The sequence below is a fragment of a genome, unplaced genomic scaffold (genome assembly GCF_019419815.1).
Source record: "Pyrus x bretschneideri cultivar Hongxiangsu unplaced genomic scaffold, Pyrus_bretschneideri_v1 Contig26, whole genome shotgun sequence".
In the NCBI taxonomy this organism is placed as follows: domain Eukaryota; kingdom Viridiplantae; phylum Streptophyta; class Magnoliopsida; order Rosales; family Rosaceae; genus Pyrus; species Pyrus x bretschneideri.
In genome coordinates, this window is record NW_025999568.1 from 4,673,505 (window position 1) to 4,690,971 (window position 17,467).

The 17,467-nt window shown below is 38.8% G+C and overlaps 2 protein-coding genes across 4 annotated transcripts; one reads left to right on the forward strand and one right to left on the reverse strand.

Annotated features, from left to right (window-relative positions):
- Window positions 1-1,823: 1,823 nt before the first annotated feature.
- Window positions 1,824-2,729, reverse strand: LOC103957143 (ESCRT-related protein CHMP1B). Its single transcript, XM_009369235.2, has one exon. It carries the CDS (start codon window positions 2,608-2,610, stop codon window positions 1,999-2,001), a length of 612 nt encoding a protein of 203 aa, XP_009367510.1. The 5' UTR covers window positions 2,611-2,729; the 3' UTR covers window positions 1,824-1,998.
- A 506-nt stretch (window positions 2,730-3,235) lies between these two features.
- Window positions 3,236-15,672, forward strand: LOC103957144 (anoctamin-like protein At1g73020). 3 transcript variants are annotated; one of them, XR_007259471.1, is made up of 17 exons: window positions 3,236-3,864; window positions 6,138-6,314; window positions 6,846-6,915; window positions 12,022-12,137; window positions 12,433-12,559; window positions 12,643-12,743; window positions 12,823-12,914; window positions 13,022-13,126; window positions 13,242-13,505; window positions 13,605-13,737; window positions 13,830-13,943; window positions 14,017-14,084; window positions 14,179-14,309; window positions 14,447-14,529; window positions 14,632-14,739; window positions 14,934-15,102; window positions 15,220-15,362. XR_007259471.1 is itself a non-coding variant. In XM_048587159.1 (17 exons), exons 2-17 carry the CDS (start codon window positions 6,141-6,143, stop codon window positions 15,346-15,348), a joined length of 1,974 nt encoding a protein of 657 aa, XP_048443116.1. In that variant the 5' UTR covers window positions 3,240-3,793; window positions 6,138-6,140; the 3' UTR covers window positions 15,349-15,672. The 3 variants fall into 3 exon arrangements, 2 of the variants coding, with proteins under 2 accessions (XP_048443116.1, XP_009367511.2); XM_048587159.1 differs by having other exon boundaries at window positions 3,240-3,793; window positions 14,944-15,102; window positions 15,220-15,672; XM_009369236.3 differs by having other exon boundaries at window positions 3,241-3,864; window positions 14,944-15,102; window positions 15,220-15,672.
- The last annotated feature ends 1,795 nt before the right edge of the window (window positions 15,673-17,467 follow it).

Consider the following 17,467-nt stretch of genomic DNA (forward strand, 5'->3'; position numbering starts at 1 on the left):
CCTACAGCCGCCCCCACCCAGTGGGAAAAGCTTTGTTGTGTTGTGTTGTATCCAATTCAAGTGCTTTTTGAAAAGAACTTGAAGTGCGTCTGTAAAGCAAGCGTTTTAACTTTCTCGACCAAACGTTGTTACAAACACTCTGTTAGATGCACTACTAAACAGACCCAAGTCCTATCAGCCTTTACAAAACTCCATTCAATTCAATTCATGATCATCATAGCAAGTAGTGCTAATTCATGATCATCATAGCAAGTAGTGCTCTAACAATAACATTTAACAAGGTAACGATATTCCAAATTCCACAAACCCCGACAGCACATGAACCACCGCAATCACAGAAAATAAACGCAAGAAATCACTATATTCTTGCGATTTATTTAAATAACTTCTGCAAGTACTAAAATGCCAAGTTCATACAATATGTGTCGCATGTTGGCTGCCTAGCAAATATTATTCTAACAAGTGAGGTTTAAAAATCCATCAGATATTTAGCTGTAAACCGTGATCAAAGAATCATATGACTCACATTCTTTATCAACTATATAAAGATTACAAGAAGTTTATGACCGACTCCGGTTTAGAAAATGGACCTAAAAACACACAGATTGCTGAAAAATGCTCTTCTTTACTGGAACGCAAGCATTCATAACATCTTTTAATCATAAACCACTGACTATGTGAAGCAATAAAATAAAAACAGAATTAGCCATTCAGTACACTAGATGAGAACATCCAGATCTCATTTCAAGTTATTGTTGTAAAACACTGATCCAACAACAAACCAATTATATAGCCATGACTATTACTTATTCTAACAGCGTGTTGGCATCAACGTGAAAAACTGGTACATAAGATCAGCAAGACTACTGCTAATAAGAACTTGAATAGCATAACTCCCATGTTTTCTACCAAAAAAATAAGTACCAAATGCTTGAAAATGAAGCAATTATCAACGAGACACGTTGTCCTGCATTTAGCAGCACACCATACAACAGTTTCATGCACATACACAAAATAAAAAATGGTGCACTCAGAAAAAATATTGCAAGACATCAGCATCCAAAGACAAGAGGCACAGAGTTGTATGAAAACACTGTTTTGAAAAATTATTAATTACCATAAAATTCACAAACATTGTCTTAAAACTTCTTTTTTCAGCAGGTATATTAGTCTTGAAACTTAACAGCACATGTTGCACCTCATATGCATGCCATAAAGTAAGATAGGTAGCTTCAAAATAAAAGGAAAGAAAATTTTCATGGCATCAAACACATATATGAAACAACAGAAATTTCTCTGACCGTAACGCACAATTACACAGAAGCTTTTTACAAGCCCTAATCGAGCCATTCAAAGTTCAAGATCAGATGCAAAAACCCCAAGCACAAATAGAGCACACAGACATCAAATCACATCCTTGCTCAAAACGCGTGAAGGGCGCATAAGAACATTAAAAGCAAATTCAGCCAACTAACATACCTATACTTCACAGAAACATTAATCCTAATTCCAATCAACAGAAATCACTATGTACCTTAGACCTAAAAACACTGGCGCCCATGTACAACATTCAGTAATCCTATGTCGAAATAGTTATGTCCATACACAAATGTATTCATATATCACATTCCAAATAGCACTCAGAACCAAATGGTGTTCATCCCAGAGCGAAACAGCAAAAGCAGCAACATCCAACCAGTCCCAATCGGTCAAATCCACTCAATCAAGAAAAGTTACAAGCCCCTTCCCCAGTAACGACAGGCACACATGCATATATCTATTATACATACAAAACAAAATAAATGCAAACAATGTGACTCGAATGCAACGAAAGCCCACGTAGTCATATATCATAGCGAATTCAAATTGTCAAATATACACAAATATCAAGTTATAAATTGTTCCAACATGAGTCATAACTCATAATTGGCAATCACCACAAACACATAGCATATCATATATATCGAATTCGCAATGCAAGCTGACCGCTTTCCTAATTTAACCTCTAGCCTTGAGCTCCGCAAGCCTCCTGGAGAGGTCGTCCTCGTCGACCTTCTCCGTTTCCTTGGCAGGCACGGCATGAGCAGCTGCCTGAGGCAGGCCGACAGACACCTCAAGCCCATAGTCATCCGCAACCTGTTGCATCAAGCTATTGACCTCACCTTCCGGTGTCGAAAGCGAGGTGGAGCCAGCCATGGCGGTCTCCATGAACTCGGCCTGGACCTCCATGTTCACAAACTGCTTCTCGAACGAGTCCATGGTCTCCGACATCTTCTGGAGGTTTCCAGTGGCCAGCGACGACTCGAGCGATTTGACGATATTGCCCATTGACTTGTTGATGGTGAACATCTTGGCCTGGGTGTCAAGCCGCGCCACCACGGCGTCGAGCCGCGAGGCGAGGCGGAGGTAGTTCATCTGCTCAGTGCGCTTCCGGATCGCGTTCTCGGCGTAGATCCGGGCGCCGTCGACGTTTCCTTTCTCCATTGCCTTCTTGATCTTGAGCTTCTCAGCTTTCTCCTCCTTCTCGCACTTCCTGGACTGGCGCTGGAGCGACTTGGAGGTGAATTTGAGCTCCATGATCTGGTTCATCAGCTTCTCGGTGTTTCCCATGGCGGAATTTGGGGATTTTTTTGGGGGAATTTGATTTTCTAGGGTTTTGGTTTTCTGATCGGAGGAAGAAAGATCCGAGCTTTCGTGCGTTTTTGGACTTCGATACACGCGTTTCGCGTCCGTGTCTCAGAGACGTCAATAGAGGGCTAGGCCGACGTTTCCCACCTTGCTGTTTTGGGCCCTTATGTGCAATATTTTGGGCCTCGCTTGCAATTATGTTTTTACAAAATTTGAAATTTATAACGTACGTAGTGATATTTTTTGTCATTTATGAGTAATAGGTTTTATGTTTGAGTTACACTGATAACGAGTTCGAGTGCATATCAAGGGTTTTTTGTTTTGAAAAAATTGGAGCTGGGGCATTAAACTGTCGGTGATATCAAGGGTTTTGCCTCAAATTTTCGAACCATTAGTTGGAACCACATCTTCAGAGAGGCGAATGTTGATGTTGACGCTTTGGCCTATGTGGGTCGTTCTTTAACCCTTGATTTTGGAACTCTTGGCTTCCTAGATCGGCTATGGAAGCTTTTAGATTTGATTGTATGGCCAATGGTTTTGCTAAAGATTTTTGTCCTTCAAATATTTTTTCTTTTTTTTTTTTGATAAAACAAATTTGATAACGAGTCCGAGTGCATATAATATATCGTTGTACAAACAAGTAGTTTACAATCATTAGTCGACCTAGAAGGATCTTCAAGCCCAAAACAGGCACAACAAATACAAGAAGGGCCGGAAAAACCCAAGTGAACGCGCCGACTACAAAGAAGAGTGATGCCGATACAAACTAGGAGACATGAAACCCTACCTAAAAACAAACACACTTCCAGCACCCTAGTGGTGACCAAACCAAGGGGAGGCTGATAGAACTTAGCTATCAGACCTCCGCCAAAGGAAAGCCTGTGGGCGGGCCGGTGCGAGAGAGAACTAAGACCAGCACACCCTCGAATCCATCAAAGTAGCTGCCATGTGAGCAGCTTGATTGCAGAACGGGGAACCCAGCTCCATTCAACGGAGGAGGAGTTAGGAGGAGGAGGCAATCCGACCAACTTCTGCGGTAATTTGGAATATACGCCAGTGGCAACGCAGCTATGTTGGTCCACTGATTCGGTTGAATTCCAGTCACTGATTTGATCGTCGAAATAGTTCTTAGCATACACCACATTGATGCGCCCTCATTTTTGAGGTTAGTTGGTCTTGCAGATTACTTACCAACTTTGAAGATTTCTAGTTCCAAGGCCTTCCAAATTGGTTTCTGTAAGTTTTTTTTTTTTTTTTTTTTTTTTTTTTGCTCAAATATATTTATATTAGTTTGATTTTCATTATGTGTAGTACTTTTTACACACTTATTTTTACATCTAACACACCTCTCTTAATTTTCTACTGTCGAATCAAAGAAATTGAAGAATATCAATAAGCAAAAATGAGTGTCTGAATACTATCATCCTTCATATATTGGAATTAGACACTCAAGATATTTTAACACATGTTTTTATTAGTTTAAAAAACAATGAACACATGACATATTTTTATTTGATCTAATCAAAAAGTGAGTACATAGAACATTCACTAGTGAGTACTTAAATATTATTGGTCAAACTCACCCTGTTAGACTCGGGTTTATTTTTATTATATGTGTAAATTTTATTCCAATATACATATGAATTATAATTTACAGTGGATTGTGAAATATTCAACAGCCAACAAGCTTGCTACAAAATAATTTTTAAACGTTGATGTAAATTGCAACAAGAAAAATGTTAAGGAGACTCTCTTAAAAGTTAGACTCTTTATAGATTTTTTGTCACTTTATGTTTTTGGCACAATGTTTTATAATGTTAACATGAAAATTGACGTTAAATCGTGATGCAGCAAAAAGTACGTAAAGATTCCTGTTTTGAGAAGCCTCTTAACATTTTTCTTGCACCAATACGTATGGAGAGAAACAATGCAATATATGATTATACTACCCAAAAAATGGCCCTCATACAACGAAAAGCTACCGATGTTGTTTACTTTAACGAAAAACCACATTTTTACACTAAAAAGTCAATCATGGTATTATTCACTTTATCCTTTATTTTGTCCTTATCGTTAAAACTCAAAGTTTTCAAGTTATTTTCATTAGTTTTTCTAAAATATAATTGAATAGCTATAAGTGAAGATTAGAACATTTTGAAAGCTCAAGAGTGAAGAGTGCTCAAACAAGCAAAAACATTAGAAGACAAATGTGGAACACTGGATTGTCATGTTTTCTTATGATACTAAGTTTTCCATCATTTTTGTTACTTGAAGTAGAAATAAAGGGAAGGACGACAGAGTAATGCTAGGGTAGCATTATTCAGAACAGGTAATGCTAAAGAGATAAAATTTGTAGATAAAATTTGCAAATTAAATGATGTGTCACCAATTAGAAGTGAACATGTTTATCAATGATTAAGTAATAATTCGATCATCAACTTTCATATTATTTAGTTTACAAAATTTTGTCTGCAAATTTAGTCTCTTTACATTATCAAAACATTAACATACCATGAAAGTTTGAGAAAAATTTATATTAACGTTATGATTAATGTAACGTAAAATGAAACATCGAGCCTATAAAAAGTTAAGAAAGTTTCCTTAGCATTTCTTAGCATATATTATACATTTATCACTTTCATTTAACTCTTTAATATCTCAATGCATTTAAATTTACGAAGTATTGGAGCCACACCCAAAAAATTAAAAGCATCTTATGTACTTCCCTTTTAGCAAAAGTTGATGGATTTTAGTAGCATAAGTTATGTATTGTGCATACTAAAGTTTGAAATTTAAAATTTAAAATTTGAAATGTTTAAACGAATAATATTGAATTAGGCTTTGACATTTGAAGTCCTCTCTCTAAAATTTGAAATCTCGATGCATTTAAAAAGAAAGAATGATGTTAAGCAGATTAATTTTTTAATTAAATTTATAAACTATGTAATGTATTAAATAATTTGTGTGGAATTACTTAAAATTAAAGAATAAATCAAATTAAATACTCGTAAAATAGTTAGTCAAAGGGCAAAGCACAAAAACAAAAGAAACATGTCAGAACCCACGTGTCCTCCTCCTTCCTCACCATCCTATGTGTCTGTCCCTCCCCAACTCCTCGGCCCGAATGCCCAACTGCTCAGCCACCTGTAGTCCTCCATTCCTCTCTCTCTCTCTCTCTCTCTCTCTCTAGAAACCCACATTGCTTTGCAACATTTGCAATCCAATTGGACTCCCATTTGAACTTTTATGTTTGATCTGAGCACACAGAGCCCGACATTTGCCTAAAACTTAACGACCCGTTTCGCAATTCGACCCGTTTCGTCAGAAAAATTTGTGTCTTTTGGCTCCGAATAGCTCGAACATTTTCCAAATGTAATTGCCCACTTCGCCATTTAAGCCGGTTTCTGCAAAGTTCACGTCTTTTGGTGATTTGGGCACTGTTTTGATCTTGAAATTTGGGACCCATTTGGCTGTTCTCTGAGGTGGTGAAGTTGTTTGGTGGTGGGCAGGAGATGAACGCCGTCGAGGAGGAACAAACTGCTTTCGAGATTGGGGTGGTGGTTCCGAAGCGAAATGTGAAAGAGGAAGATAAAACTTCTGATTGTGTGGAGGTTTTGGTGGAGGAGTTCAGGAATTTGGGTTTGGTTGTTGAGAGAGTGCACGGCGTTGTCGATGAGTTCATCAAGGTTTGCTTTTTATACATTTGCATGTTTTCTTTCAATTTGTTATCATTTTTGTTGGAGCGATATTGTAATCTCTGTTAAATTCGAACTTTGGTGCAATGAGAGCGATATTCCTTTGTTCTTGTATACTCCGACAATGATTTTTATTTGGGTTTTTAGGAATTGACTTGTATGCAATTGGCTCTTGACAGCAGATTCTGTAAATAGTTTTATGATATTGCTTAATAGGAAAGGAAAGTTAAATACTTTATTACTGAAAGAATCATATTTCTTAAAAAGGAATAAATTTCGGGGCCTTTTGCTAATCTGACCCTGAAGAAAAAAAAGGGTTCCTTTTGCTAATATTTTTTAGATTCTGAATTGTAAATCAGAACTTTTCTTGCCAGTTTATGATAAGTTGATAACCCAACATTATTCGTGTCTCGTTTGGTTGTTTGCTGAATGAAAATGGTACATACAATTGGGCAGTGTTTTGTTTATACTCTTTCTTGAGTTTGGGTTCTACTTTCTAGAGCTTAGCCTTCTTTGTTTCAGCTGGCAGCACCTTTGGAGACGCTGGGGAGGGCTGCAGCTGAGTTGCAGATTAAAAAGCGGACTGCTATCGGTAATGATCCAGTTCTGTTCAAGTTGGCTTTCAAAATTCAAAGCTTCTTATCTATTAAGCATGACATTTGGGATACGATTTCTTTCACTTAAGGTATTGACAGTATGGACAATATGGAATAATGGACAGTATGGAATACTGTCAGTATGGCAGGGAATATTGCAGTCAGTATGGAAGGGCACGTGAAAAAGGAATGTTGTATTATTCCTTGACAGCTAGTCAGTATGGTTTGCTGCTTATTTTTTTCTAGTTGCTGCATCATGGACAGCAAGCACAACACACTGCATTGCATTTGTTTATTGCATGCGTATGTGTGCATGCGTGTATGTAAAATATGTATAAAACACTGCTGCCGTTGCAGCAGTTTAATCAGAAAAAGAACAACAAGTTGAAACCAAAATCGTAAGATGGTATCAGAGCAGGAACCATAGGGTCCTGCCTCTGTTGTTTATTCTTCTAGCCTGTTCTTCATCCTCTGTTCATCATTTGTTGTGATGGCAGAAGATATCCCATCTAGTTCTGAGGCTACAAGTTCCTCAACCCTAACACCAGCCAACATGATACACGGGGAGAGCAACCCACGACTGTGCACCGTGTTGTTGAATGAGTTCAACTACTTGCCATGGTCACGAGCTATATCTCTTGCTCTAGGAGGAAGATCGAAACTAGGGTACGTAAATGGAACCATCAAGCCTCCAGATTCTTCCTCAGCTAACTTTGATGCATGGCACTCAAATGACCAGCTTGTTATGTCCTGGATACTTAACTCGATGGAGCCCAAGTTGTCCGAGATCTTCAGCTACTCAGATTCTTCACACATCTTATGGGAATCGATCAAAGAAATGTACGGCAGTCAACACAATGCTGCCCGTGTGTTTGAACTGAAGAAAAGCCTCGCTGGACTTAAGCAAGGTAATCAAACTTTCATTCAGCATCTTGGAAGCATGAAATCTATGTGGAATGAACTTGATCTATACCGTCCACACACCACTGAATCCGCTGCACTCTTGAAAAGGGCTGATGAAGATAAAGTGTTCCAACTATTGGCAAGCTTGGGAGTTGAGTATGAAGACTTGCGTAGCCACTTACTAATGACTCCTGAGCTACCATCGTTCGTCAACGTGTGTCATGCAGTCCAAAGAGAGGAAACTCGAAGGAAAGTAATGCATGTTGAGCCTCGGTCTAGCCCAGAAGCTAGGGCTTTCACCAGTAACCACAACTTCACTAGTGAAAGGTTTTTTAATGGAAAGAAAGCTGACTGGAAATGCACATACTGCAACACCAAGGGGCACGTAAGGGAAAAATGCTGGATTTTACACCCTGAGTTAAAACCTAAGTTTAACAAGGAAGGAAAAATGATCAGGGATGGGAAAGGGTTTACGCCTAAAGCCTTCCAATCTAAAGAGATGTCAAACTTCACCTCAAGCCCTTTCTCCCTGATCAATGAGTTTGCCGCCTTTCTCCAAAAGAAGAGTGATATCGCTGAGGGTAACAATGTCACCACGGAAAATTCCACAGAAATGCTTGGAAAATTTGCTGGTTTTTTGGCAAATTCAAACACCACTACATCCGGCAATATCCCAGGTATCATTTGTGCACTTTCCACGGCTCTCAATCTCACACACGATTTTTGGATTGTAGACTCAGGTGCCACTGACCATATAACCAACAACCAAGCTTGTCTCCATGAGTTTCAAAAATTACCTAATCCTACTCATGTGTCTGTAGCAAATGGAAAAGGGGAACCAGTCCTAGGAAAAGGAAAAATTAAATTGATGGGGAGTGATGTAGAGTCTACGGCACTATATGTACCCTCATTTCCATTTCAGCTTCTGTCCATAGGAAACATCACACATACTTTGAACTGTCTTGCTATTTTTTCTCCTCACACAGTTGTGTTTCAGGATCGAGTCACTCAGAAGAAGATTGGTGAGGGTTTTTTCTTAAATGGTCTGTACTACATCTCAAAGGAGTTCAATCAAATTAAGGAACCCATTGCCACCCTAAGCCATGTCCAGAAGCATCAACTTTGGCACCAACGTCTCGCTCATCCCTCCGAACCAGTAATGTCTAAATTATTTCCAAATTATTGTACCAACACACATGAGTGTGAGATCTGTCAAATGTCAAAAGCCACTAGGCTACCTTTTGTACCCTCTAAATCTAGAACCAGTAAACTCTTTGAAGTTGTACACTCAGATATTTGGGGACCTACCCGTGTTGAGTCATTTGATGGGTACAAGTATTTTGTTACATTCATAGATGACTACTCTAGGGTTACCTGGTTATATCTCTTAAAGTCTAAAAGTGAATTTTTTACAGCTTTTCAAGACTTTCATAAGCTAATAACCAACCAATTCTCCTCAAAAATATATACCTTACGGTCAGATAATGGCACCGAGTATACCTCCAATAATCTGTCAAACTACTTGAGCAGTCATGGTATCTTGCATCAAACTAGTTGTGTGGGTACACCACAACAAAATGGTGTTGCCGAACGCAAGAATAGGGATTTATTGGAGAAAACTAGGTCTCTTATGTTTCAGATGCAAGTTCCCAAGAGATTCTGGTCCCAAGCACTCCTCACTGCAGCCTATATCATTAACAGACTTCCCACTCGTGTCCTGAATTCCAAATCACCCTTTGAAGTTATGAAGGGAAGAACTGCTGATTTAACTCATTTCAGGATTTTTGGATGCACTTGTTATGTTCACGTTCAAGCAAATCATCGTGATAAACTCGAACCTCGAGCTATCAAGTGTGTGTTTATGGGGTACTCGAGTTCTCAAAAGGGATACAAATGTTATAACCCACACACTGGGAAGCTGGTTGTTTCTAGGGATGTACGGTTTGATGAACTAGTTCCTTTCTTCAACAATCACTCCCCGAATAGTTCTCAGGGGGAGAGTCTAATGGATATTTTTCCACTACCAACTCTTGCTGAAATCCATACAGACACCCCACCATACCACCCTATAAGTGATTCCCCAGTTGATGAGATGGTCAGTGAAGATATACCTCGTGCCCCAGCACCAGTTGTTGCCACACAACCAATTGTAGCAGCACCAAAAAGGAACCCAACTCGCGATCGCAATCCTCCTCTACGGCTGCAAGAGTACATCACTTACAGTGCAAGGCATCCCATTTCTGAAGCTCTTACTTATCACAAACTGTCAGCATCTCATGCATCCTTCCTAAGTCAGGTGACAAATAATGTTGAGCCTAAAAACTTTCAAGAAGCAGTATGTATGCCCGTGTGGAGAGAAGCCATGCAGAATGAGCTCAAAGCACTGAACGAAAATCAAACCTGGAGTGTGGTAGACCTTCCCAAAGGGAAGAAAGCCGTAGGGAGTAGATGGATTTACAAGACCAAATTCAATTCCAATGGTACCATTGAAAGACACAAGGCACGATTGGTTGCACGGGGGTTCACTCAAACCTACGGTATTGATTACAAGGAGACTTTTGCTCCCGTCGCCAAAATGAACACAGTAAGGGTGTTGTTATCAGTAGCAGTCAACCACGACTGGCCCTTGTTTCAAATGGATGTTAAAAACGCATTTCTTCACGGTGAGCTTCAAGAAGAGGTGTACATGAAGCTACCTCCAGGACACCCCCAAGAACAAGAACCTACCAAAGTCTGCAAGCTTCATAAAGCTATATATGGACTTAAACAGTCTCCTCGAGCTTGGTACGCCAAACTGAGCTCCGTTCTTGAAGTGGCAGGGTTCAAAAGGAGTCATGCTGACTCCTCTCTCTTTGTTCGAAGTGGTGTCCAAGGGAAGCTCATAGTTCTTATATATGTTGACGACCTTATCATCACGGGGGACAACATGGATGAACTCGAGGCTCTTAAACGGTCGCTTCACCAACAATTTGCCATTAAAGACTTGGGAACCTTGAAATATTTTCTGGGAATTGAGATGGCTACCTCTTCCAAGGGTCTATTCTTGAATCAAAGGAGGTATGTTCTTGACCTTCTTAAAGAAGCACATATGGTCAACTGCAAACCTGCTCGCACCCCACTTGCTAGCAAACTTCAATTGGATGCTCCAGGTAAACCCCTATCAAATCCTAATGTGTATCAACGCATGGTTGGGAAACTCATTTACCTCACTATCACAAGGCCTGATATTGCTTACTCCGTTAGCCTTATCAGTCAGTTTATGCATTCTCCTACATTGGTTCATTGGGAAATTGTCAAGAGAATCCTCCGATATCTCAAGGGCTCGATCGGCAGAGGCATACTCATGCAGAAAAATGAGTCTAACAACATTCTGGCCTATACCGATGCTGACTGGGCTGGTAATTCCCTTGATCGAAAATCCACCACAGGTTTTTGTACCTTTGTAGGTGGAAACCTTGTCACCTGGAAAAGTAAAAAACAAACAGTGGTTGCACGGTCCAGTGCGGAAGCTGAATATCGGGCCATGGCAGCAACAGCTTCTGAACTCATCTGGTTGAAGAGTCTCCTTCTTGATCTTGGCTTCACCAGCAAGGAACCCATGTCCTTATTCTGTGACAACCAGGCTGCAATGCATATTGCATCCAATCCTGTCTTCCATGAACGGACTAAACACATTGAAGTTGACTGCCACTTCATCCGCACTCAAGTTCAATCCAAAGTCATCGAAACTGTGTACACTAGAAGTCATGATCAACTTGCGGACCTTTTCACGAAAGCTCTCGATTTTACACAGTTTCAACGGTTATTGTTCAAGCTTGGATCAATCAACCCCCTTGATCCAGCTTGAGGGGGAGTATTGACAGTATGGACAATATGGAATAATGGACAGTATGGAATACTGTCAGTATGGCAGGGAATATTGCAGTCAGTATGGAAGGGCACGTGAAAAAGGAATGTTGTATTATTCCTTGACAGCTAGTCAGTATGGTTTGCTGCTTATTTTTTTCTAGTTGCTGCATCATGGACAGCAAGCACAACACACTGCATTGCATTTGTTTATTGCATGCGTATGTGTGCATGCGTGTATGTAAAATATGTATAAAACACTGCTGCCGTTGCAGCAGTTTAATCAGAAAAAGAACAACAAGTTGAAACCAAAATCGTAAGATAAGGATTTAATATGCTGGACTTGGTTTCAGGGATGGATTTACAATTTGAATGGGAGGAGGTTGATGCTTTTGTGAGGCAGCCTGATGGTTCGGTCTTCAGTTGGTGTGAGCGTTTTCGCTGCTATAGGCACTTATTATATGGAATTGTAAGTATTTGGCATATAATAAAACAATAATGTTCCATTGGCAATTTTTTCTTTCTGATGTTTTGTTTCTCCACTTCCTCTTCGGTTTTACATTACAGTTTCATGTTTATCTTATTCTTTATTATTACTTTTTAGTTGAATAGATACCACCAGTTGGCCTCTGATGTTCCAATTGATTAATTTTGTTGTGAGAGCAACTGAAACCCTTTGAATAAGTCTAATTTAAATATATTTATGTGTGCAAAATTAGCCATAAATTTGTGTCTTTGACAAGGATTGAACTTTAAATTTACAGATTAACAAGAGCCGGTCAAGTGTAACTTTAAGATTTGATGATAAAGAATTTTGTTGGGAAGTCGGGGAGTATTTACTTCAGAAGTTGGAGTCAGAGAGGATTGTCAAAGAAGTGTTTCCTTTGCACGGTATGCTGACAAGTTTTCAAACTGTTTGTATATCTGTTAAACATTATGTTAAACTTTATATTAAAATGGTTTTTTATTGATAGATGAAATAAAAAGGAAGAAGCTCCTTCACACGTGGGCACTACACTGGTGGGACTTCACAAACCAGCCAATAGATGAGATTTATGCATACTTTGGTGCAAAGGTGAACTGGTTGCATTAGCAAAATTATCTTTTTCCATATTTTGCCCAACATATTAAACAAGAATTTACTGTCTTTGTAGATCGCCATCTATTTTGCTTTCCTTGGAATGTATACAAGGTGGTTGCTCTTTCCAGCTGCATTTGGGCTTATCATGCACATGTTTGATTTTGGGTGGGTCAGCTACATCATTTTTTAGTTTCCCTGATGGCTGTCAACTTTATTTTATTTGAGCAACTTGCTTATTGAAACTGCTGTGTGCTTGCATAATGTTTCCGCAGGTCATTGCAGTTACTAGTGCTTCCCATTTTCTTCATATGCATAATATTATGGGCTATAATGTTTTCACAGTTTTGGAAACGTAAAAATAGTGCCCTCTTAGCCAGGTAAGTTGGTTTACAAAGAAATTGTCTTGTGGCTTAGATCTATTCTTATTCATTTTCACTCTTCTTTTATTCTTTTTTTCTTACTTTACCTCCTCTTTCTGGATTGTGGGTTTAGATGGCAGATTAGTAATCCAGTTAGAGCTGACTTGGGGTATGGGCAAGGTGTGGAGTGGAGTTCCTCACCATCTGTTGAGCTCGCAAAAAAATGGGGGACCGACAAAACAAAAGAAAAAGAAATGTTCCAAAGAATTGAGTGGTTTGGACGACTCATGAGATTCCGAAATGATGCTATCATTATCTTCAGTATTATATGCCTTCAGTTACCATTTGAACTGGCATATGCTCATATTTATGAGGTTATTGAGTCTGATATTATGAAGTAAGATGCTGAGTCCTCTTGCATTCATATAATTGCAGATACTTTCATGTTATAATTACTGAATGAAGATGACACTTATAGCAATACTTTTCTTTTCAGGGTTGGGTTGACTACCATTTATCTTTTTGCCATTCAGTTCTTGACACAGATTGGTGGCAAGATCTCCGTTAAGCTCATTAAATATGAAAATAATGAAAACACAGAAAAAAGAGCTGACAGCTTGGTCTACAAGGTGGGTTAAGGGGAGACTGATCCACCCCCGCTACTGTTTTGCTCTCTTGTGTAGGAGTTTTTACACTTCAAGGACTTTTTTGTATTTGGCAGGTGTTTGGTCTTTATTTCATGCAGTCATATATAGGAGTTTTCTACCATGCCCTTTTGCACCGCAACTTTTCTACTCTCCGCAAAGTCTTGATTCAACGCCTCCTTGTGTCTCAGGTAAACTATGTCATGTTTCATTCATTTCTTTTTCCTACTTTTCTCATTTCTTGTATTGGACAATGTTTTGTAGGTGTTGGAAAACTTGTTGGAGAACACTTTGCCATATTTGAAGTACAGTTATAAGAAATATAGAGTTCGGTAAGTCTATACTTTGTATTATCTTTTGTACCCTTATGTGTTCGGAGTTTTAAGTTTACATGAACCTAACCTGTTCTGCCATTCTGGTGTAAAGAAGCAAGAAAAAACGTGAAAAGGGTTCATCAATAGGGAAGATCCAGTTTGCTTCCAGGGTAGAAAAGGAGTACCTGAAGCCTTCTTATTCTGCAAGCATTGGTATGGAACTTGAAGACGGGCTGTTTGATGGTAAGATATCAAGTGTATCCAATTTTATTCTTTTTTCTGGTGTCTTTATAATTTGATTTTCCTCATTATTTTGTAGTCATGAGAATACATTATATTTTTATATTTCCGGCTGATTTAAACTGTGATTGGACCTGCAGACTTTCTGGAGGTGGCATTGCAGTTTGGAATGATCATGATGTTTGCTTGTGCATTCCCCCTTGCTTTTGCCTTCGCAACTTTGGTATATTCTGCTTTGTGGTTGTTCATTCGTTTAAGTTAGATATTGCTGGTAGTAGTATTTTGTTAATTAATGTTAATTGTTGTGGTTGTTCATTTTTCACAGAACAATATCACTGAAATTAGGGCTGATGCGTTGAAGCTTCTTGCCATGTTGAGAAGACCAACTCCTCGATTTTCCACAACAATTGGAGCTTGGCTGAACATATTTCAGGTACTTATGGTTCGTGTTTATCTATATATTCTGTCCTGTGAAGGAAGAGAAATGTTTGTTGGGATCTGTATTAGATTTTCTTTCTGATTAGCTGTAATTATAAACACTAGCTGGAGAATTGGATGGTAGAAGACGTTCTTACTGGATTTTCTATTTGCTCGTTTATCGTCATCATTCTAATGTGTGGTTGTCAGCAATTTGTAGTTTCTCATAGTTATGTCTATATGCACCAACTGTGCACTGCTGGTATGGTTATATGATGAAGAGGGCAAATGGAAGATAGAGCCTGGCCTGGCTGCAATATTGGTTATGGAACATGTCCTCTTGTTGATCAAATTTGGTTTCTCCCGTTTTGTTCCCGAGGTGATTTCCTTCTCACCTTTCTTAACACAGTTGCATATTTCCTTGTGACTATACTTACTAATGGTTATTAAGGAAGGTCAGATCATCAAATAAACATTAAACTGGTTTTTCTTGCAGGAACCCGCTTGGGTAGAAGCCAACCGTGTGAAAAACGCAACAAATGCTGTAAACATGTGTTCTAAACAGCTCTTGAAGAGTATATCCGGAGCGAGGACGACATTTGGTGATGTTAAGAAGTCACAATGAGGTTAGAGAGTCAAGGGTTTTGTAGATGCCTTAGTCTCATTAGCTAGAAATTAAGACGGAATTGTTCTTCAAAAGAACTTTTCCAGAATGCGGTTGAAGACTTGAGCTTTAACAGAGTTGATGCCGAAATGGCACTGAAATTTCGGTTTTAGTATTTGTTTGTTCTCATGGTGGTGGACTGAAATTGTTTTGTAGGTAGATGTATAGTATTGGCTGGTATTTCTTTTCCCTGGATTGCTTAAATTCACATTAAGAGATATAGCAGAAATGTGATGCAATTTTGTTATTATTTTGAGTGAAAAATCAAGTATTTACATACAAGTACATGTCGTGCATCGATCGGTGCCATCCTTTTCTGAAACTCCTATGTACAATGATGTAAAGCATCGATCTTTATGTTGACCTCGCTTGAAACAGAGTAATATACTTTAGACATTTCAACTAGGCCTTTGTTTCGCCGCGAGAGCTTCCGCTGTGAGAGCTTCCGAAGCGGCCGCTCACTTGGCGGGCGTATGCAACAACAGCCTTAGCCCACCTCTTGATCCCTGACTTCAACTTCTCGGAATCCATTTCTTTAAGTGATTTTCCCGGTTCTGTAGAAACCTCCATGAAAGAAAAACAACGATCAAAGCGTGTCCGCTTTGCTGCAACCACATCTCCGCTGCTCTTCCCGGCATCACCATTGTTTAGAGACAAAGTCTTCCTTGTCTTCTTTGTAACTGCTCCCCCCTTCCCCGCACCGCCTCGGTTGAGAGAGAGACTCTTCTTGACAGACATGGCGTCTGGGTTTTGTTGGCTGAGAAATGAGTGGTTGAAAATGTTGCAATTATAGGGGTTAGAGAATTGTATTAAGGCAAGTAATCAACATTTGTATTCTCTTTAATCCGTGTGGGTACTTCATTGACTAAGACCTTTTCAATATTCCATTTGATTATAGTCAAATAAAGTTAAATGGTTAAAAGAAGCGGAACCACAAAGGGGGTGATCCAAATATAGGTCTGTATTCTACCGGGCACGTTCTGAGTTCGACTCCTAACACTAGTGAATCATATGCTGGCAGTCGAGGGCATAACAATAGTGATCAGAAAAAATTGAAATACATTTGTGAACCTTTTCGACTTCCGAAAAAATGGACTACTGTATCCACCATCTGTTCCCTTTTTAAAAGAAGGAAAGAAATGGTTAAAAGATGAATATGTCGGCTTAAACTTCCCATGCACAACTTGTGCTTAATGTGAGACGAGGTAAATTGCACGTGTTTAAAAGATTCATTAGTTAATATATTATTACCCAACAAAACCACTGACCATAAAATATGATTTTCATTTGAGTTTTTACAGAAGTGTGTATTGGACAGAGAACGTGTTATGGTTTCTCTGCACGATTGGATTTCAGCAGTTTTTTGAAATAAATAAGTCGTACAATGCTTGCTCACCAAGTTTGTCTAGACCGTTTCACCAAAATAAATAAATAATAAAGAAAGAAATAAGGTTTTCCTGCATACGTTCTGAGGGCTTTACCTGCTCTGCATCTTTTATACCTAGATTCGCATGTATCTCTAGGAATGTGATTGTACTATTTCTAATGTTATAATAAGCTTAGACGATTTAGTTGCTACATTAATAGAAAACATATTAACATATTATATTTTACGTTTAACAGTAATGCCACGTTGTCATGTTATAGGTACAACGAAAATTTGGTTATGGTAATAGTACAACAACACGTGCAAGTTTCTCTCTATTTAGCGTCGTATCATCAGTGCGGCATATCACCTTGGAGGCGTACCTTTGCTATGTATGGTAGTCTCAAATTCCAACCACAAAAAAATGTAAGGTAGTTTATATATAAAATTAAAAAAAATTAAAAAAAATCTAACGAAAAGTTTAAAAAAACTTTAGTTTTAATGAAAAATAACAAATAAAGGTTTAGTGAATAGTGCAATAAAAAAGTAAAAATATGATTTTTCGTTAAAAATGAAAAATACCGAAAATATTTCGTTAAAAGAATTTAGATTCCCAAAAAAAAAAGGGCAAAGTGTATGTGGGGTCAGATTCCAAGCTGGCGGCTGGTTAGGAAGCAGTACGAACCTTTCAATGTGACGCAAACTGTCCACCCA